The sequence below is a fragment of the Sebastes umbrosus genome, chromosome 4 (assembly GCF_015220745.1).
Source record: "Sebastes umbrosus isolate fSebUmb1 chromosome 4, fSebUmb1.pri, whole genome shotgun sequence".
NCBI classification, from domain to species: Eukaryota; Metazoa; Chordata; class Actinopteri; order Perciformes; family Sebastidae; genus Sebastes; species Sebastes umbrosus.
This window is the reverse complement of record NC_051272.1, coordinates 29,881,466-29,905,196: the sequence shown is the minus strand read 5'-3', so window position 1 is coordinate 29,905,196 and position 23,731 is coordinate 29,881,466. Positions and strand designations below refer to the sequence as shown.

General features: G+C 41.9%; 1 protein-coding gene across 2 annotated transcripts in view; it reads right to left on the bottom strand.

The window, feature by feature from the left end:
- The window catches only part of kcng4a (potassium voltage-gated channel, subfamily G, member 4a), a 33,110-nt gene extending 9,379 nt beyond the window's left edge, over nucleotides 1-23,731 (bottom strand). The window contains exons 1-3 of one of the 2 annotated variants that reach the window (XM_037768590.1): nucleotides 23,017-23,731; nucleotides 18,015-18,753; nucleotides 17,246-17,887 (exon numbers count right to left, since the gene is read on the bottom strand). In XM_037768590.1, coding sequence (XP_037624518.1) covers nucleotides 17,246-17,887; nucleotides 18,015-18,122 — 750 coding nt within the window. In that variant the 5' untranslated portion in view covers nucleotides 18,123-18,753; nucleotides 23,017-23,731. The remainder of the gene's footprint in view (nucleotides 1-17,245; nucleotides 17,888-18,014; nucleotides 18,754-23,016) is intronic. The other variant, XM_037768589.1, reaches the window with a different exon arrangement.

Below are 23,731 nucleotides of genomic sequence, written 5' to 3'. Positions count from 1 at the left end.
ATCCCAAACTGTGTTTAAACTTACTCCAGATCTTTATGTGACCTTGACATTTTTTGTTCTTGGGGGGAGAAAAAAGACGAGGAGCTGGGTGCAATGTGATTATCGATTCTGGTTTTAGAGGAAATGGTCTCAGTATCTAATATCCTAGAAAATAAAGACAGTTTGTCCTATTGCAGCCAATACTGAATGAGCCTTAAATTGACAAGTTAATGTTGTCTCTGCAGTGTAATTGGTTGTTTTTTGCAGTCTCTCTGGGATTTATTGCATGAATATTATAATTTCCAGGGTGTTATATTGATGTCTGTGTTAATAGCTGGGCAGATGGTCACGGAGACAAAATTGGTGCAATATACTGTAGTATACTTGCCTTTCCCACACAAACACACGCACACAACTGACTTTCACTGATGTGGCAGTTAAATATGAATAAGTCTCAACACAGAAAACACACACGTACTCACACATCACGCTCCTCCATCTTTGTGAAGGGAGAAAAGCACATGATGTGTAATAGTAAGTCTTACTTTGGGTTGTCTTATATTCAAGCATAACATGACTGCTACTGGCTGGATCTTGCTGCTGTTTTGCCAGCCCCAATTGAGATTTACATTTTTGTTTTACAGTCTTGTTGACAGCCTCCCGTCCACCCTCTGTGAGTGACCCCATCACTGTGCATTGAGACAGCTGCCGGTTGCTTCCACAGCAGGGTCACTCTGTGTACCGCGGGTTTGAAGTGTAAATGTGTCTCTTTATTGTTAGACAAGAAAAAGCTTCTATAGCTTTGAATTATGAATGTGTTTTTTTCTACTTGTGGATCGGCTCCACATTTCACTGTCTTCCGCCGGTAATTAGGACGACTCTCACAATACGCGGCTGCCATACTGTTCCATGAATGATATAGAGACGTGTGCTATTCTAACTACTGCATGACTATAAACTGCGGTGTGTTTAAACTTTGGTGAGGGAGTGCTCCCTGGTGTTTTATTCTAACTTTTAATTTCATTCTCTGCCTCTGTCACAGCATGTCTCTAACTCCACAGCTGTCTACTCATCTCTCTCCCAATCCTGCAGTAAAAGCCCCCCGTGATGATCCTACCGAATCCAAGGGGTTTGGGCGGAGAAGGGAACAAAAGAAAAGATTCTGCCCATCAATCAGCTTTACCTTGCAGGAGACCTTCCTTTGCACCACTGAACGCTGTTTCTCAATGCCGCTGCACTGACCTTGCACTCACTTTTAAAGCTTCTAGAAAGAAGGGGAGAAGGGAGGTATGGGATGGGACGGACGGACGGCGACGACAGAGGCAGACAGACACAGAGAAGGAATTAGGGCGTGTGGTCGAACGCCACACCACTGAAATACTGCACATCCAGCACCGTGTTCACTCGTCATGGGTTATTAAAGGGGGTAGTATCATATGACACCTACATCCATCATTCCCTGTAACCTGATAGCTGCATGTACGCACAAATGCACACAGGGTGCATGTTAAGAGTTGTGTTTGCACCCATTAATTTGCAAGAATCCTTGATATGTATTATGATAAAAGAGCAACAAACAGCCACCCAGTCTCCCAAGACACACTGTCCACTGATTCTAGTGACACTCTGTGCGCTGAGCGGAGTGTAAAACAGTTTCATCTCAATATGAAGCTGCTGTACAGGCTGCCGAGTGTCCTATTGCTGACAAAGACCAACAGCTTGTTCGCGCACAAACACTCTAATGGAGAAAAATGACAGAGGAATGGTGGGGGGTATAGATAGATGGATAGAACAGAGGATAGAGGACAATAGATGGAGGAAGCGTAGGTGGCTAAGCGGTGTAGAAGGATGCAGGAGAAAGGGATTACAAGATCAGTTGATGAGGGAAAGATGAGCTGACATCTGAAGCATAGGGTTCCCTTCACACCCCATAAGTCTCTATTCTCGGTCTGCCAGGATGCTGCACACACACACACACACACACACACACGCTTTCCAGTTTATTAGGGTCTATCTTCCTGGATTGTTTCATCGAATATAGGATGAAGATGAAGGGTGTGCATCGTTAAAAAGAGTTTTCTCTGCAAAATGCTGTAAAAGTAATTCAGTGTTGTCATGTTACTTTCTCATCCAATATTCTTAAACATTTAGTGTCTCATCAAATTGAAGATGTTATAGGTGCGTCAGCAATGTGCTCGCAAAAGAGACTTGAGTACACACACACACAAACACACAGAAAATGAGCCATGTATTTTTATTATCACAACGCTGTGCAAGCAATAAACTACATTTTTTTTTTATTTTTCATCTACATTGAAAGTGTTCCATCAATTTGTTGCATCAATAAGCATACCAGAAAATTTGATTAAAAAGAAACACACACACACACACACACACACACACACACTGCTGCTGGCTCTGCAGGCTGCACGTAGTAATGCAGAGGCACAGTGCAAAGGGTGCGTTTGACTTCAGTCATGACGGCGTGGAGCTGCAGTGTGGAGGGGGTGTTTGATTTGCGGTAGCTCCGGACAGAATAAGAATCTGATGCCCTGCAGTGATCAGAGAGGGCAACTGTGCAGAGGTGGACATCAAAGGCCTATACTATGAAGCGAGTTCTGCCTTAACTAACCCTAACAAACATGATCCAGCTAAGCGGTCCTACGAAGATGGTTATCAACTCGGTAAATCAACCCAGGGTTTCTCATTCTGGCTATGAGTGCGTCCACATGAAAGGGGCGGTGTTTGCAGCATGTGACCAATCACAAACATGAACAAGTCTACTGTCAGTAGAGCGGCACATTTTACAAACGCAGAGCGAACTATAATATTAGACAAATACAAAGAAGTTAAACACATAATCCAGACTAAAAGTAACACAGCTGAAGCCGCCACATCAAGGAAGGACAACTGGCAAAAGAAAAAATTGCTTTATAGATTTAATAATTTAACAGAATACTCAAAAGTCAGACATAGTCGTCTAGATGGGGCAGTGATATATAAATAGCTCCCAGAGTATACAGGATGAGTAGATTACACTTATCACAATATGGCATTTAACAAAGTTGTGGTGTGTGTGACTATTTAAGCCTTCTTTCAGCTGCGTCCCCGACATCCGGCGGTGTGAAACAGACTTGAGAGCAAGTAAAAAAAATAAATATAAAAACATAATTCAAAGCGGTAAGCACCCACAGCATACAGCCAGCTGTCCTTCCTGTATGTGTCATTTTAAACTGTGTTGCTTTATGAGGATTATGACTAACTTCTTTGTCTTTGTGTAATATTATCGTACAATCTGCGCACCAAGCTCTGATTGGTCAGTAGTCGGTGCTTTTATACGAGTTGATTTCTTATCTCCATCATAACCTTTTCCGGAGCAGTTACCGTGGCGATCTACCCCGGTAAGAAGTGAACCACCGCCGTAGGACTGAAAACCCTGAAGGGTTAACCCTGAAGTTACCAGTTAACCCCAAATCCTGCTTCGTAGTACAGGCCTGTGCTGCTCACTATATAATCTTGGGGGAATAGAGCTGCTGGTGTGTTTTTTTGTGTTTACATGTGTGTGTTTGCGTTGGCCACAGCTGTTTTTCCTCTCCATCCTCCTCTGCCCTAAATTCTTCTCTTTCCATGATGTTTCTGGTCTCCCTGCCTGGGTCACTTCTCACCTGTCCTATTGGTGTCCACAGTGTGCTCTTCTGTCCTGCACACCTGAGGTTCATCGTTCATCAGCCCTGCTCTGCTGCTGCCTTCACAGCTGCTCCTTATCACCAAGTAGTGTCTGAGTGAGAGAGCTCTTTTTGTTAGTTGCTTGGTTGTCAGATTGTCTGTTGCCTTGCTGCAACATTTCTTTCTGCTCCTAAAAGGACCAGCCACATCAGCATTTATAACAGCAAAGTTTTGTGGTCAAATCAGTTCATTTCAAAGGAATTGCTGCAATTAGTGTATTCAATCGCGGGCCGGGGGCGAACCAAATCCTTTGACACAAGAATTGGCGACATGGACAAATAATCTTGATTGAGCCGGAGAGCCCAAGAAAGGGGTCTTATTGGCTGTGTTGCTCAATCCACTTCTATTTTGCAGTATAAACTGCTCCTCAAAGGAGAAATGGTTTGCAAAATGTTATTGGACAGGATACATGGAGCTGCATTTCTTGAATGAATCTGACGGCCCATAATTCAAAATCCCCAATAGACTGAAAAATGTCCGGACAGCCCATTATCCTTAACAGAAGCAAAATGATATTCATCGGACCTTCCCAATCGCAATATTTTTCTCTTACTATGGCGAAGGCGTGACCCGCCCTATTCTGCCTCTGGTTGTCTTACACTGATATTCTTATCCTAAACCGAACTAATCTCACTCCTCATGCCGAACCGGACCAACCAATCCAGCCAACGAAGGCATTCAAGACAATGAGACTGTACACGTAAAAATGCCACCTTGATTATCCTGCCACGTTGATTTGAACGGTAATATCTGTTTAACTCCTATTTTATTTCTGTGGTCTACATACTTACTGAACTAGGTGTGTGTTTCCCAATTCAGATGAGCTCTTTTCCTCAATGTCTGCATTTCAAGAGAAAATACATTTGTAATGAGTCAACAAGCTTGTCGTCACAATCCAAAGGCTCCTCCAAAGAGGCCAAGAACTCTGCAGCCTTCTTTGATAGAACATTTGGAGGACATTAACTATATGTCCTTTCCCACAATCCAGCTGTAATGGTGCATTCAGGTGTTTGTCATCATCTGGTAAATCAGGAAACCAGGTTATATTTACAAGATACACAATGGTTATTGACTTTGTAAGTTAGTATTGAAATTTCGGATTTGACTTGTTAGCAAATAGAACATTACTGTAGTTTTGGTCTGATGAGTATTATTTGGGCCACCATTGAAAGCAGTTTCTCACCAGTATGACGCGAAAAGTATTTATAAGAAACCACAAAATTATTTTTCATAAATTTCCACGTGAATTTTTCGGGCGAAAATCCGTGCTTGGTGTGAAACGGCTTTAAGGCACAGATTCAGTCTGCTGGCCTTCAGTCCTTAGTAGGACACACTTTTCGTAGACCATGTCAATGAACATCTTGAACGTCTCCTTTTTATCAGTACTGCACAACTGTGAAGGATGCCTGACATTAATGAAACTTTATGCCCTTGATAAATATGTATTTAAAAAAAAAAAAAAATGATCATCATAAGGTTAAGATCATCACATGAAAAAGCAAAAAGTAACTTAAAAAAATGACAAATCGCGAATATCTGGATATGTCCATTTTGTTTAAAAGTCATAAATTGAATCCGTCAAGCACATAAAATAGGAAAATGTTAATTGTCAAATCACTATTCAAATCAAATCAAATCAATTTATTTTTGTATAGCGTCAAATCACAACAGAAGTTATCTCAAGACGCTTTTTTTTCACTGTACCATTAACTGCCAACAACAATCTCTCAACAATCTCCAGCACTAAAACATTCAGATACTCCATGGTGTTGTTCTCCTCTATGCTGTGTCTATTGTGCTATACAATCCTGTCCTGGCACGGACCGGATAAACACCTCATACTTTACTGTTCTCTCAAATAATCCCACTTGGCAGCCATGCAGCACATCAGACGGAGGGAATACAGCTCATAAACAGGAATGGATTCTGCTCCACACTGATACTGTCAAACGGCCCGCAGACATAAACTCACAAGAAATGCATGTGCATGATTAATATTAGTGCATGTGCACATTCACACACATGTCAGTGTTTTAATGAAGTTTGGTAATTAGTTCAATCATACAAATATTCACAGATACTGTTGTGGTTTGAGGGTGTTTGAGATTGAGACGGACGACATCTCTGCTATACAGTCAAAACCTGAGCAGAATTTTAAAGTTGTGGGACACTATTTCACATTATCTCAGTTCTGATGATAAGGTCATCTGCAGTTACTGTAAAGTCAGCTCCCTCTGACTATGTATGTGTGTGTGAGACATTATTAATACCCCTGCGGCATCCGATGGGTTTACCATCCCTCTCTTCTTCTCTGCATCTGCTTTATTTTTGTTTCCTCTTCTGTTTCCTCTATACTCTCTCTCCAGCCACCAGCATGCCTAAAGTCTTATTTACTTTCTTTGACCTATAGTCGCTCTGACTGACTGCCAGCCTGCTGAGCCAACAAAGTTTATAGACTCGGACATCTATTTATGCTCTCTTCGTGTTCATTTAATGGAGGTTGAAATTACAGGGACGGGGAGATAAACAATGCGGCACGTGAAGAATGCATTCTTAATTTTGTGCCCCTGTTGTTACACACTCGAACGAGGCTCATCAATAGATGGCGGTGCTTTGTCTTCTCGGCTAAGCAGGTGTAGTAAGCAGACTCTGTGTATAGAAAGACAAAGAGAGTACACACACAAAGAGTTTGAGTCATTTAAAGCCTTACTGTTACTTCTCTGCATCTCCTGTTACAGTATGTGTTTCACATCTCAGGTGTGAAATTGAATTACCTTAAATAAAACGATATGCTGGGAAGGCCTACAATAGAATTAAGCTGAAACAGAATTCACAATTGTTTGTTTTTTTGCACATCAGACTGTTGGCTGTGTTGCTTTGAGCTGCAGGGGAAATTCATTCATGCTTTCAAGTCCAGACAGTGAAAAATGTTGGATACCGAATCACAACTCCCCCTCAGGGACAATACATTTGGAAACTGGTTTTGTTGATTCACATAATGCAATGCTGCACGGTTCAGAAGCAGGAAGCGTACACACATAAGCAGAAATTCTTCTGAGATTTAATCACAGCCAACACTTTGATCTTGTCAAAATGATTCGAAATGGAGTCGGACATTGGTGCAAAATGACAGATAAGAGAACAAACTCTGGTTGTTTCTGGCTGTTGGAGATATTACAAGCAGAACTATCATACTATAGCAAAAGATAAAGTCCCTCCTGGCCAATTTTCTTCTTTTTTCATTTGTATTGTGCTTAATCAGAATACTGTATATTGTATACAGACCTTACTGCAAATCAGAAAACTCCCTGGATTACAAATGGGCCAGTGCTCACCAGTACTGAGTACCGGCAATTCTGATTTTTGTCAATGAGTACCCTGACTTCTTATCGCCACATCCTGGTGAGTCTAGGTGCACACCCCTAAACACGTGTAACTGTGTCTCTGTGTAAACACATAGCTAGTGTAATGCTGAGAAAACTCGACTGCGCTTTGGTATTCCTTCTCATTATCCAATTTAATCTGTAGGCTATAAAGGTCATATTTTAAATTGGTTTTATATTATTTATTAGCAAATATAAAATATTACATTTGTGTCAGGTCTGTAGATTCATTTTAAGGCCACTAATTTATTTAACGCAACTTACAATTTTTAGGTTGTAGCGGGCTCAGTTTTAAAGCTAGAGTGAAGATACTCGCATGTAAAACTAGAAAATCGAAGGAATCCATTGGTACCAACCATGTCATACAAGCTTGTCGCGAAGGAGGTTAAATAACGCTCCAAACTGTCATGGCCACTTTCAAAAGAGGCCCTTGACTTCTCAGCTCAAGATATATGAATGGGTTCTATGGGTACTCAGGAGTCTCCCCTTTACAGACATGCCCACTTAATGATAATCCCATACAGTTTTTGGCAAGTCATAGTCAAGTCAGCACACTGACACACTGACAGCTGTTGTTGCCTCTTGGGCTTTAGTTTGCCATGTTATGATCTGAGCATATTTTTTTGTACTAAATGCAGTATCTGGACAATATTTGTCATGGTGTTGTGTTGTTAATTGATTTACAATAATATACATACATTTGCATTAAGTTAGCATATTGGCCCACTGTCATGTTAGATAAAAAAATGTGTGATTCATTTGCATTTAATTGTGAATAACTATGGACAATCATGCGATCAATCGCAATTAAATATGTTAATCGTTTGACAGCCCAAGTATTAATAGAAATATATCCAAGACACATGCAATGATCATGTCATGCAACTGCTGAATTAGGGTACTGGCCCCTTTTTTGGTCCAATTCAGGCACTGGTTACTGTACTCATTAAACAGCTCTACAGCCTGTAAGTGACCTAACATGGGGCCTAACAAGGTTAGATCACCATGATACTACGCTTCACATAAAAAATGATCTTCCTCACTAGTCAGACACCCTGAAAAATTAGAGTTACCATTCTTAAAAGAAGCTCGGCAATCATATTATGAATGACTAACCTTCATGTCAATTACATAAGAAAAGGATTCCCGGCAGTGATTTGGTTCCAGGTTATTATTCTTGGCTGTAACATTCGTATTCCATCACTGCAGCTTTGTTGAACATGACGAGAATGGGAGGTCTTTTAACAGACCCAGTGTGATTCCACACTATTACACAAACCGACTTCATCTTAATGACATTAGCGTTTGTAATGTAAAACAGTGTATGCTATGCCATGGGAAATTTATCTTCTCCTCTCCTCTGCAGCACATGTGCTGTCACTGTCACAAATCACTTTCAACTTTCCCAATGTTATTGTAGCACACACAGCCGCAGAAGACATGCATGTAGAATCTCATGCTGTGTTTGATCTTGACATAACAAATGTTGTTTTCTAGTGATCATGAAAATATGTGACCACAACAGAGGTTGTTTTTTGCAGTTTTTGCAGCTTGTTAAGATCACAGAATTCAACTTTTGTCCTCATGATTAAGAGAGAACATTTTATTCATTCCTTCAGATCAGAAAAAAACATGATTATTAGAAATCTGAAAACAATCATCTCCACTTTTGATCTCTCTGACCTTGTATTACATTGCTCATTTTTTTTTATGACAGTTTGTTCTTCCCAAGAGACCACAAATGAATCTATTATTCCTTATGCCCACTTAAAGCAGTAGTGAGTAGAAATGGAGCAAATATGATTTTAAAAAAGTTATTTTTATAAAACGGTTACTATATCCTGACAGTAGTGCATGAGACAGGTAATCTGAAAAAAATCATGTGAGTCTGTGTCCTCCAGTGTTCCTAATGGCATCTGCAAGATTTCACAGACCGGAGGAAAACAACCAGTCAGAGCTGATCTGCAGCCTTGCCACCTCTGAGCAGCTGTCAATCACTCGTGAATGCCGATCAAATGGTCAAACTAGGCAGCGCTGATCAAATATGAATCAAAATTCTGTTACTGTAATGCCCATTTCCGCATAAAATGTTTTCAGAAACATCTTGTTGTGTACTGTTTAGCTGTAAAATGAGAATGTTCATGACCTGGAAGCCATGTTGAGATCAGTTGAGGAAATACCAAGCACCGCCCACCGGATGGAGCAAGCTTTCTTATTTTTTTAGCTGTACAGTACACAACAAGATGTTTCTGAAAACATTTGAGGGGAAAAATAGGCATTACAGTAACAGAATATGAATTCATATGTGATCAGCGCTGCCTAGTTTGGAGTTTCCAAGTGATTGACAGCTGCCCCTGTTGAATGAACAGCCAATAGGAACGCTCTCTCTCTGAAATGACCTGTGATTGGCCAAAGTCTCCCGTCATGTTTTTTCATATTTTTTAAAGCCTGAAAAAGGCCAAAGCCAAGAGGAAGCGCAGAAGTCTAGTTTTCTCTCAGAACCCTTGAAATACAATATACTGAAAGGTTATTATGGGATTTTTGCCCAATGATGCCAAAAACATTCTGCAGGTTTAATGCAATCAATTACACTTTGCTCCTATGACATGTCAAAATGTGTGCATGAAAAAGGTCTATTACACTCTTGTATGTCTAATAATTGCACAATTCTGAATTTTTTAAGGTGTGTTTTGATATATAGATATTTTATACCTTTTACGAGTGACAGATAGGCGTACATTTAACCAGCTCCACAACCTCGAGATAAAAGCCACTCTGTAAAAGGCAGTGGGGGAGAATGGTTTTAGTATTGAGTGCTATGGTGGCAAATGATAGAGTTGGGTGTTGAATAGAGGCAATAGAAACGCTCTCTCTCTGAAATGACCTGTGATTGGCCATAGATTTTTTAAAGCCTGAAAACAGAGCCATGAGGAGGCGCAGAAGTCTAGTTTTCTCTCAGAACACTTGAATTACAATATGCTAAAAGGTTATTATGGAATTATTGCCCAATGATGCCAAAAATATTCTGCATACTGCAGATTTAACAGTCTATAGGTTACTTCATGTGTTGAAGTGAAATTCTTTGGTATATTCAGTCCTATATAAAAGAAGAAGAAGAAAAGACAATAAAATAAGACGGGTACCCTGGAGTCTCCCCTTTACAGACATGCCCACTTTATGATAATCACATGCAGTTTGGAGCAAGTCATAGTTCATTCAGCACACTGACAAACTGACAGCTGTTGTTGCCTGTTGGGCTGCAATTTGCCATGCTATGATTTGAGCATTTATTTTTATGCTAATTGCAGTACCTGTGAGGGTTTCTGGTCAATATTTATCATTGTTTTGTGTTGTTAATTGATTTCCAATAATACATACATACATACATTTACATAAAGCAGCATATTTGTCCACTCCCATGTTGATAAGTGTATTAAATAATTCACAAATCTCCCTTAAAGGTACATTTTGAACAGATAGAAAATGTGCAATTAATCTGTGATTAATCATGATTAATCATGGGCAATCATGTAGTTAATCGCGATTAAATATTTTAATTAAATATGTCCTGGGAGTGTGTGTGCTCTGCTTATGTGTGTCCCCTCTTCCTTATGTGTCCAGGTGATACAGCTCGTTTGGGAGGAAAGATGAGGGAGAGACAGGAAGGAGAGAAAGGAGGCTTCACGGCGGGGTTAGTGTTTACATCCTCTCTTCTTACTGAGTACTCTTGTTATCTTCCACTCCTTCTCCATGACCCATACTCCTCTGTTTCCTCCCTCCACTCGAATACATAAAGAATCCCCTTATCATCGCTTCAGACGTCACGAGACACATTATCACCGTCTCACTCTGTTTCTCTTTCTTTTTTTGTCTCTTAATACACCCGTCTGCTCTCTCTATAATCACTTGTTCAGACAGGTTCGATGGTTCAATCAGATTATTGACAAGTCTCTGCTTGAGAACAAGGGGATAGTCAATCAGAAAACGTGTCAAAACCCACAGTCTGAAGCTTAAGTCATCCAGTCTGCCCATCGGCTGTCTTTCTCTCTCTCTCTCTCTCCAGATACTTGTGATTGATGCCCTGGGACGTAATTATTGAACAGCAAATCCCTCTCCAATTTATGGCATTAAGGACATAAAACAGCCACTTCAATTACTCCCCAGGCTAGAATACGACTGAATTAAGATAAGGAGAGCAAATCTGACGGGGCTGTCTGAAAACACTCCATCATTCAGCGAGAATATTAAAGGCATGAATCTGAGCGACACTCGCTGAGAGTAAAACACTTTGACGTATATGCGGTAAATGCATAGAAATGAATGCAGAGGAAGTTGCTCCCTTTGCTGAAAAGTTTTTCTCAGAAATATGTGCAAAGACAGTCAGTGTCTTTGGTGGGTTTTTGACATTTGAACAAACTGTAAACTCAGGCAGGTTATCAGTGTGTGCTGAGACCTGCTGCTTCCCAGAGAGATTTAAAAAACGGCACACACCCTGTTCTTTTCAATCTAAACACTGTTGCTATCCTGCTAGAGATTAAGCGGGTCAGTGCTGGGTTAGGACAGTAGTCACAAGGGAAATGTGTCTCATGAAACATACATGCACCCACTGTGGAAGGATTAAATTGAGGAGTCATGACTTGAAAGAGAATAGTTTAGTCTAAGTTGACATTGAAATAGTGAAATCAAGGTTGTTGTCTTCACAGCAGTGGATTGTTGGTTTGGTGGACTCTGCTCATCTTGGTTGCTGATGCAACACGTAAGTTTTTAATTTCATTTTACTTAATTCATTCAGCCTGACATTGTGTTCCATGTTAGCCGATTCCTTGTCAGAAGGGGGGCGGGGTCATTTTGTTTTGTCCTATTTTTTCTGCAGGTGTCATTTTCAGTCAACAGGAAGCAGCGGTAGCGGTTGCTAAGAGCAGTTAACTTTTTTCCTCACTGATCAAAAAATATGAAAAGCTGTTACTTCTGTATGTGGACTTACAACAACCTGCATTGCTGCGTTAATCTCATTGATCCTTGTTGCTATACTGCCGCTATTTTTCACAAATATAGCCAGGTAGCTAACTAACTATGCAGGAAGGTGACGTCCCCATTCTTAAGGCCTTTACACACCAAGGGCATTTTTTGTTTCTTGTTTTTTTCTGTGCAATTAATTCACACGTCAATATATTTTTCCAAACTTTTGTTTTTGTCATAAATACTTTCACACAGAACGTGAATATTATGCGGCAAAAAAAGCAATATACTGCTTTTTCTGAGCTTTTCACACTGTGAATAACTGCATCAACCAATCACGTTGAGCGGAACCGGTTGAGTTGTGGCTATATTTATGAATCAACAATATGGAAGCTCTGTAGTTTGAACCAAAATGGCAAACTTTATTACTCCTTCCAACTTTGACAAAGGCAGTGCAGACCCTTACCTTTCACAATAAAAGCCCTAGACATATAATATTCGCAGGCGAGTATTTTGCATTTCCGTATTATTTATTTGTCACCCCCCCGGTGTGTAAAGGCATTAAATCCTGCCAATAAACAAGCTGTCAATAAACACAGCATCAACAAACAAATCTGAACAAATCTGAGCTGTCTTCTGTTCTGTGCACTTAACTTGAAACCAGTATTTCACCTGCTAAACAGTGAAAAAACAAAAAATGTCCAAATCATGCTGTGCACAACGACCTTCGACATTTTAGTTTTGGTAACAAACTTCCAGATATTCAAGTACGACTCTAGTCCACTTTCTTACTTTAAAAATATGTTCATATACAGTATATCCACAATGGTCAAAGACTAACTTGAAACACTACAGCCCTAAAAAAGTTCTGAGGCAGTTGAACTTTTCTATCAGCTGGGTCTAAAAAGCCACTACCGTTTTGACCCTCTAACTTTATATCAATATTTCATGCATCGATTTGCATTTCTGAAACACATCAAGGGAAGTTGTGCTTCCCGTCTAAATGTTGCAACTGTACACAGCCGGATGGAATAACAGTGGCTCCAGAATTATATGGAGAGTTTTTTACATAAAGAGCAGAGCACTTACACAGTGGAGAGATACACACCCACAGCAGGGGATGGAGAAATGACGGAGCGGTTATTATCAGGGGTCTTGAAACTGAGCAGTGAGATAAAGGCCCCCCCCTAAAGCATTTAGTTCATGGTGATATACTGTTTGATAGAAGGGATCAACTGAGGACAGACAGAAACACATTACATAGATATAGACAGAGGGGAGCAGGAGAAAGGAAAAATGAAGCACTGTTTATCTCTTGCTTTTTTTCCTCACTCTCATCCATTCTCCCTTTTTAATTCTCTCTCCAAAGCACATTCTTGCACTCCATCTCTCTCTCTGACACATCCTGTATTTGTTCTCCTCCTTCATCTTCCACTTATTCTCTCTCTCCTTTCACACTCCTAACCCAAACCGAGGCAGGCAGAAAAACAGGATGAATGATGAGTGGACGAGGGAATTTTGGCCCACTCCAACACAAAGCAGACCAGAGACAGAGACAAACAGCGGGGCCATGTGAATTAAAGATGACAGGAGTCCTGCTGCTCCTGCCTGGGCAGACTAGCCGGACGGTGCGGATGGAGATCAGTAGCCAAACACCCAAGACTAATTTGAAACTCAAGAGCATGCAGAGAGAAAACATGAAAGCAGCAGACGGATTTGTTTTTCTTAGAGTTACAGTAAAATGTCCTTACAACCCACAATGTCCACACAAGGCATGCGGACGTCAGACACAACCATACAAACACACATACACCTAAGATGTCCTTACAACCTACAATGTTCTCACGAGGCATGGAGACGTCTCACACAACTATACAAACACACACACACACCTAAGATGTCCTTACAACCCACAATGTATTCACACAGCAGTGAACTGTCACCAAAGATGTCCTTACAACCCACAATGTCCTCACACGGCAGTGAACTGTCACCTAAGATGTCCTTACAACCCACAATGTCCTCACAAGGTCGTGACATGTCAGACACAACCGTACAAACAACACGCACATGACAATGTCCTCACAAGGCATGGAGATGTCTGACACAACCAATCAAACACGCATACACATACAAACAGCAGTATAAAGTTTCAGAAAACTGCTTTTTTATTCTGAAACACTCTTATCAGGAGGAATCAATACAGTATGACAATGGCGAGTGTGTGTGTATGTGTGTGAAGGTTGGGTGTGCGAGGAGTTTGTGCTAGTGTACAGGCCCCTGAGAACCGTGCCCATCACTGCTACTCTGTTTACCTGAGAGATTTACAAGCAGGAAAGCCCAATTTCCTGTCAGCATCTCTAATGCAATTGTAATAACTTCACATCAGGAAATACAATCTCTTTGCATTCAGCAACACTTGTACTGTGTCCGTGCTTCTGCTGCCTGAATATCTGCTTGCTTTCTGCATTTATGCTGTATATCTGCTTCTTTTGTTGTGAACCTTGTCACCGCTGTCAGTGTACAGAAATTAAATAGCATCTGACTCCACTGTGCTTTTTACCTACAGGCTAATTCTTACAGATTTGACCTATCATACGGCACCGCCCAGTCATAGAGGTTTACAGCACTCGATGAATCAGACCCGGGGACTCTGGCCAATCCTGTCCATCTGTGTTCCTATGACTATCACCGACTACCGGACTCCTCCTGGCAGGGAGCCTTCTCAACTCATCGAGCATTCTGCAACCGACGCTCTCCTCCGCCTCCCTAAATTCTCCAGTATCACACCCTCCTGCACTTGATCCTTTGTCTGCCTGTGACTGCTCATATCAAAATCAATACAGGGGCGCTGCTGTTGACAACTCCTCAACAGCTGTTGAACAGGTGTTTAGAGTTTTCTTGCAGCAACTAGTCCCTGCCCACACAGGACATATATTACATATACTATATATATATACATATACTACTATATACCGTATACTTCCCAGCCTGCAGGAGCTGTACACCCAGCGGTGCCTCAGGAAGACCCCGAAGGTCACTAAGGACCCAACACACCCACACAACAGCCTGTTCTCACTGCTGCCTTCAGGTAGGAGGTACCGGACTCCCAAAGCACGCACCAGCAGACCAGCTTTTTGCCCCTAAGGCCTTAACATTACTAAATAAATAACACATACACACGCACACCACATATAAACATACACACCAGTGGGCAACCTCCGGCTCTGAAAAGTGAAGCCAATGCAGAAGTGCCTTAAACTTGCATTCTATCTAATAGCCAGCAGACTCCTCTGTTTGCAAAAAGAAGTGTGATTGTATAGACGTGTCTGAGAAAATGAGCCTACTTCTCACGTGATTTATTTCCTCAGTAAACATTGTAAACATGAGTTTATGGTCTCAATCACTAGTTTCAAATCTTCTTCAATACAGCATGATGTTCATTTAGTAAATTATTGTCCCATTTAGAGTCAAATAGACCATAAAGCAGGGGATGCTTTAGGGTGTAGCTAACTCGTGATTGACTGGTTGCTACCACGGCGTTGTCCTGTCCGGGGATCGTGTCTAGAAGGAAGCCCGCAAATCGAGAAATCTGATCTGAGATCTGCAAAAACTTTCAAAAACATTTGCGAGACTTGGTGCCCGACGACCTACAATCTCGCACTAGCCACTACCCTGTCTGGGAGTTGTCTGTATTTTCCTCTTATAACTTTAACCCTTTCACAGTGTGTTTTCAATTCATGAACTTTAATATTAACATTTTGGTCGACTAAAAACGTCTTATTCAGCGTTCGGTTGTACGTATTTCCACTGTCTCATGTCACTTCTGGTTGCAAAAAAACAAAATGGCGACAGCCAAAAACCAAGTTGGCGACGACATAATGGCGAATGTGAGGCTTCAAAACCACAAACCATTGGGTGACATCACGGTGACGTGCCTTCTTATATACAGTCTATGATGCACACACAATGTGCAATCCCACTCCTGTGCAATATGCAACCTCTTTATTGTTTTTTCTTAAATGGATATTTTTTATTGCTTCTTATATTTTATATGTCTTTTTATGGTTACTATTTATTTTCTTTCTTTTAAACATTTTGAATCTATTTTTCATTTAAGGGCACCTTGGGATTAAAAAGGGCAACCTTTTTCCTGATGCAGGGGTTAAAAGACAGGGGAAAGTTGATGAAAATATAAAGAAGGATGAAATCTTCGGCTGCAGGCGAAACGTATATGTAACCAGAAAACCGATCATAAATGAAAAGCGGATTCGCTGCTGTAAGATTTTAGTTCGAAGGGAACAGAAGACTCAAGACTAAATGTGTGCAAAATTCAGAGAGAGCCGTATCCGTTACAGTGGATGAGTTCATTACTATTGTATGTGCATGTGACTGTGTGTGTGTATGTGTGTGTATGTGTAGGCACGTGACTGCCAGTGCATGTATGTGTGTGTTTTTCCATGTGCAAGTTTGTGAGTGTCTGTCTACTGATTTGCACATTTGTGCGCGTGCGTTATGTCTTTTTTGTGAGATACAGTAAGCCCATTTCATTATTCCCCAGTGTTTACTGACAGATACTGGACAGGCCTCAGTGAGCAGCTCTGGCTTCATTATCCCATGCTGCTATGGGTAGACACAGATCACAGGACATGCACGACAACACACACCCAGCAGCATCCCATGGGGATATTTAAGAGGGTGTGACGACAGGGAGTTCTCATATTTGAGAATTTTGAAGCCTGACTTTTTGCAGCATCACAGTGTCTGCCTTGATCTGAAATGAATAAAAGAAGACTCACACATTTGGGGGGGTTTTCTGACATACTGATAACGCTGACATACACTGACATACTGTAGGCACACAAGGTGATAAAATTCAACGTTAGTTTCCAGGAAACAAATTTAGCATTGGAGATAATGAGCATCCAGTTTGTCATGTTAAGTTATGATGAGCAGCTCTGGTACTTCATGGTGACCGTGTCTTTGAGCAGGGAGGAACTGTGAGAAGAGACAGCTGTAATCACTCACACCGCTCATGATAAATCTCACTGACAGTCGCTGCAGGCATCTTACTACAAAACTTGAATTTATAGGCCCCATTCAGGTATTGTAATTGATTATTTAGTATCAGTTTGACTTCGGTTCAGGGCCCTGCTGACAGCTACATTCACAACATGCAAACACACTGGTTCACTCACCCTGTCCTCTTCCTCTCTGAGGTCTGGCATGGTGCTGATGCATAAGCTGATGACAGTCACCGCCACCATGATCACCGACAGGCAGGCGAAGATCTTCCCCGGTACGCCAGACTGTGGGTTCTCCACCATATCTCTCAGCCAGTTCATCACCTTCCGATACCTAGTCTCCTCCACCGGCATGCGCTGCATGGCGTTCCTCTGCCTGCGCTCCTCCTCGCGCCGCTCCAGCTCGTTCACCTCCTCGATGCGCGTGTACATCTTCCTTTTGCAGCAGCGCTCCATGTACGTCATCTCCACGCCCCAGTAGGTGAGCTCGTCGTGCAGGGAGAGGACACACATCTCCCGCAGCATGCGCAGTTTCCCCGCGGCCAGGAAGTTGAGGATGACCCTGAAGGCGGACGGCGAGCGGTCGAAGAAGAACTCCTTGTGGGCTTCGTCGTAGTCGTCGCAGACGCGGGCGATGTCCTCGGGGGACCGGCAGCCACAGAGGCGGCCGAGTCGTGTGAGGGGGAACTGCTCCAGGGTGCTCCAGGGGAAGGTGTACCTGTTTCCTCCGACGTTGATCACCGCCAGCAAGGCGTGGTCGATGGACACCAGGTCTTCTGGCCGACGGATGAACTGAGCCCTCTGGTAGTACACACCCTGGAGAGTGAACAATGAAAAGCTTCAGTAGATGCGCATCTGAGATATGCCTTAACAACTTGATCACTTGTTTGATATAATTATTTTATTCCTTTTTATTTGAATTTAGTGAGAATCTTATTCATACCTTGATGGTCTCAGTCTCAGGGATCTCTGTGAAAATGCGGTCGAGACTGCTGTCATCGCTGACGGACAGATTGCTGAAGTCATGGTTGGCGTTGCTGATGATGGGCATGGCAGCATCTGGAAAGCACGCTGCTCCGGACTGGGCAGCTCAGACCAGGTAATGAAGGCAAGAAAAAGTCTACAGATACAACTTGTTTGTCTCGGGACACAGCAGTCCTTACTTTATCACAGCCTCCAACAGCTTATGTTGAAGCTTGCACATGAGAAAAGCTTTCCTGCCACAGCCCAGGTCTATTGTAGACAAGCTGAGCATACATATGGCTGTAGCTTTCAGTCTTTTTAGCCTCAGAACCCCTCATAACAAGGAGTTCTTTCTCAACGACAGAGGATCTATGGCTTTGGCTTCCAACAAGGGAAAACCCAGAAAGGGGAGGAATGAGGAATCCTGCTGTCACATTTGAATGTGGGTGAGTTTTGACATATCCGTCAGAGGTCCACAATAGACTCTATAGTTGACGTATCAGGATTCAGCATCAGATCAGAGGGTAATCCAGGTCTGAGGGTAGAGTCTTGCAAAGGAAAGCCCCCAATAGAGACTGGGTTAGGATTGATCAGTGGCTGATAGCTGCAGAGGATGAGCTGGATGAGTCATGGAGGTGTCCTGGGACGGAGGGGGATCCTCTGTGTCGCCGCAGCAGGATTAGGGAGGGCTATAGAGCCGCGGTGGCATCATGCAGGCACTGAAAGAGAGAGAGAGAGAGAAATGTCAGAAGGGAGCTAGGATGGACTGAGATTTAGGCGGGTTTCACAATACCGAGAACGAATAGGCAAAGACTTTGAAAGAGACGTGTGTGAAGACAGAAAAGGGTGAGGAGGAGACGGAGACAGCGCACCTCAACCAGACTGCAGTGCTGTAGGATCAACCCTCCTCTTTCACCTCCTCTCTCTGCTGCTATAAATGGCCCGTCAGTGTGGTCAACACAGTACTTGACCGGATAGCAAAGGAATTTTATACTCACATCAACATCCAATGAGGACGGCCTGGTTGGTTTTACTTAGTACGGGTGTTGGAAAATTCAAGGAATAAGTAGAAAAGAACGTTTCAGGTCTGTGGTGTTATTCACACTCAGAGTGAGTTACTGGCTGCTGTAGATGGGCAGCGATCCTACGTAGCAACAGACACTGAAATGCAGGGTCCAAAATGTTTTTCTTGGCAATGCAATTGCCCTGAAACTTATTGGCACAGTCAGGCGTTACAGTTGCCCAGAATGGTTCGCTGTGTATCAAAGCCTTAAATAGTTGTGTTAATTTCAAACTGGGTCCTATTATCACATTATTTGTTATTTATTTGTCATTTATGCACTGTGACTAACTTATAGTTCATCTATTTCCCTACTGTAGAGTTACCAGCTGCCGGCAGATAGAAGTCAGAACGACTTAGAAATATTGTCAATAGACCTTTTTCACAGTTGACACTTGGACTTTTTGGATGGTCATAGCAGTAAAAGCACAGGCTGCAATTCAGTTAGCCATCGTTAGAGCAGCAGTGGGTAGAATTGAAGAAAATATGATTTAAAAAAAGTATTTTTTTAAAAACGGTCACTATATCCTGACAGTAGTGCATTAGATAGGTAATCTGAAAAAAAAACATGTGTCTCTGTGTCATCCGGTGCTCCTAATGGCATCTGCAAGATTTCACAGACCGGAGGAAAACAACCAATCAGAGCCGAGCTGGAGCCTTCCCGTCTCTGAGCAGCTGTCAATCACTCGCAAACTCCGATCAATCGGTCAAACTAGGCAGCGCTGATCAATTATGAATCAATATTCTGCTACTGTACAGTAATGTCTATTTCTCGCCTCAAATGTTTTCAGAAACATCTTGTAGTGTACTGTTTAGCTGTAAAATGAGAAAGTTTGTGACCCGACAGCTATGTTGAGATCAGTTGAGGAAATACCAAGCACCGCCCACCAGCCGGATCAAACTTTCTAATTTTACAGCTAAACAGTACACTACAAGATGTTGCTGAAAACATTTGAGGTGAGAAATAGGCATTACAGTAACAGAATATTGATTCATATGTGATCAGCGTGATGAACAGCCAATAGGAACGCTCTCTCTCTGAAATGACCTGTGATTGGCCAAAGTCTCCCATCATGTTTTTTCACATTTTTTAAAGCCTGAAAACAGAGCCAAGAGGAGGCGCAGAAGTTTAGTTTTCTCTCATAACACTTGAATTACAATATGCTGAAAGGTTATTATGGGATTTTTGCCCAATGTTGCCAAAAACATTCTGCCTACTGCAGGTTTAATGCAATCAATTACACTATGACATGTCAAAATGTGTGCATGAAAAAGGTCTATTACACTCTTGTATGTCTAATAATTGCACAATTCTGAAATTTTGAAGGTGTGTTTTGATATATAGATATTTTACACCTTTGACGAGTGACAGATAGGAGTACATTCAACCAGCTCCACAACCTTTCGAGATAAAAGCCAGGCAGTCGGTGAGAATGGTTTTAGTATTGAGTGCTATGGTGGCAAATGATGAAAGAATAAGGCATAGTTTGAAACAGCTGGAATCATCCTCAGAGACTCATTGTTCCATCGCTTCTCGTATCCAGCTGCTAACAATAAAGATGACTTACATTTGGGTGGCTGCCCTGCACTTTTCTCCTGCCAGCTTTTGTTGCGAATATGAAACTATAATAGATTTTCTACACATGCCACTGCAATTTAATAAGCCAGAATCTCCGAGGGCAACTCCAGACTCTAATCATTTCTAAACACACATAGGTGCAACACATGCACACATGCAACACTCATCTGTCACTGCGACTAGCCCTGACTACCAGCCCTGATGGTGTCCTGTAAGACTATTACAGATTTGCAGTCTTGCAGGCCTGTTTGTCAGAGGTACAGTAGCACTACATATTTTGCTCACTACAGAATAAGAATATCATCAGGATCGAGATTATTCTGCTCAGTGTCTATCTACAGTACCCACAGGCTCACTAAACGTGTGACTGGACAGCGGAGACAGTTTGAAGCATTGGACCGCACCAACATGCGTCACTAATTCAGATCCAGGGAGATAGGATCCTGTTCTGGAGGAACCCAATAAATCACTTCTGTCACGAATGCTGGTGTTTCATTTCCACCCTACAAGGGGAGGAGAGCATGATAAACTATTTATTAATCGATTTGTATTCCCCGTGGATGTGGCCGGTTTTTCTTCTCGGTGGAAAGTTAATTGAAGGAGGTGTTTTTAGCAGCACGCTGGTGTTATCAGCTCTGCTCGACCTCCTTGGGTTCTCCGCTGGACACAGATGACAGACAGGAGAGGAAAGGATATCAGAGGAAGTGTTTTTTCTGTAGACATTATGCAAAGTAGGGGAGAGCTGGGTCGTTCAGCACAGAGCCTTTTTTAGCATGTTAGAAAGTAACTATGCCTACGCTATTCACCATGCTCATACTCATCCACACTCTCTTCACTTTCAACCTTAAAGTGTAGAACCTCAGACTATTACTCACAATGTATTCATAGTTTTTAAATATACAGCGTGTAAGTACATTTTGGGCTCTTTTGTTATTTTTCTTCTGCCGTACAGTTTTTAGTTATGCCATATACAAAAACCATATTGTTGGAAAGCTTATTTACTGGCCTATCAGTTGATGCTAGTGTTAGCTGTCTGAATTTTTGTTGGTAACTGGTACAGTAGTCCAGAGCATGCCTGCTCTCACTGGGGCGGTTGGGACAGTATTGTTTAGTTCCTAACTTGTTACAAATCAACAAAAACCAGACAAAACATGATAATGGCTTTTCCTAATTGAATAAGACCCACTAAGTGAATGTTTTTACTCAAGTGGCAGCCGGTCAGAAACATTTTATTTTTATTTTATTGCCAAATTCCATATCTCAGTAATTTATGAAAATATAATAATTTTACAAATATTTTCTTTTTCTCAAAGAAATGTGTAAACAAGTTACATTGTAAATATCAGGTCTTCAAATTTAGAGTGCAAATTTTTTCAATTTAGATGATATTTTTTTAGCCCAGGACAAGGTGTCCCAGCAGACCTGACCTACTGTCTCAACTGTCCCGGGAGGCCGAATTTTAGGAAAAATGCACTCCTTGCGCATTTAACATAATTTTACCTTTCAGTTTTGGGTTGGGCTCTAAAAAAAACTGATAAATTGTTAGCAGACAGGTGTTCAGGGATCAAATTATTTTCATTATTGTTCAAGCAGTATGTGAGTAATGGAGGGTTATTTGGTGTTTGGTACAAAAGTGTACCAACCGACCCCGCTCTCCCCTACTATTGACCTAAACCAAACTTTAAGTTATATGAAAATTTTTGCATGAAAAAAGTCATATCAATACTTTTTACTTGTTTTTTTTTCTCTACCGTAATTCTGCATTAAGTCAGAGAGCTTATATCATATTCATGGGCAAATCAACAGTGAAGCTGAAGCAGATGCTGGTGGAGGGCCAAACATCTCATATAGATTGGCATGCTTCAATGTAGCATATGGACAACTCTCTCTCTCTCTCTCTCTCTCTCTCTCTCTCTCTCTCAACTAACAGAACTATATTAATCTCAGACCATTCATTAAGACTGCTTAAATTGAGCGATTAATTAGATTCTCGTTACCAAATGATGATGATGATTTGGTGGAGAGAAAAACAAATAATGGGACGCCTGAGAGCCAAAGTCAGATGTTGTTTAGAGGGCAACATTACATCCCTTTCTTATTTTACAAATCATTTGAAAAAAGGGAACAACTTTGCTTTCACATTTTAGCAAACACCCACTGAATCAAATACACTGGCTAAATCTGTGACTATTTGTCTTGTCCTGTACAGTATATGTTGCAGCATTGGTGAGATGAAACGACACCAGCAATCCTCCTTTCTTAAGTATTGTGACAGCATCACAACTTCAGACAAATATCCAGCTGCAAGCACACAACCCCCAGCCTGCAGGCATCAGTATGTACAGTAACTTGTGAAGTGCAGCTTACCATCCTGAGCCCAGCACTCATCATCTCCAGACGGCCAGATCACCAGCTCGGTGTGAAATCCCTTTTTGCCGCCTTGCAGTCAGTCCCCTCCGATCATTCAACACCAAATCAGGGTGTCAACGATCATTCCCAGCCGCCACATGTTGTAATAATAACAGGAATAGCTCTCCTCCAGCGTCCGCAGCATCATCCAAGCCGGATGAAGGCGCGCAGCAGAGAGTCTGAACATACCAGAGATGGTGAAGCGGCGGGTGAAGGTTTTGGTGCGCTGAAAGTGTCCCGTTACAGCTCGGTTAGTAGTGCTGCAGGAGGAGGAGGAGGAGGAGGAGGAGGGTGAGGGATGGGAGGGGGGAGTCGGAGCTGTGGTGCGAAACAGAGGAGACTTCAAGTTCCCAAGTTCAAGTGTGCGTAAAGGTGACGACAGGCGGAGTGATGTGATCTCCAGACAAGACAAAGATGTCATTTTTTTTTACCAGGGAGTGTGGCTTTCAGTGTTCACTCGATATCTCCACCTTCTCTTTCAGATGGTATGAAATTCAAGGACACTGAGGAGATGCTCTCAACCATGTTTCCTGCCCTGATCGCTTTACGACGCGCAACAGGGGGCGCGGTTACTTCCCAGATTACCTTCACTAAAGGGTTGCTTTCTCAATCTGCTGCACTATAAACAATTGCTGTTAATTTACAGCAG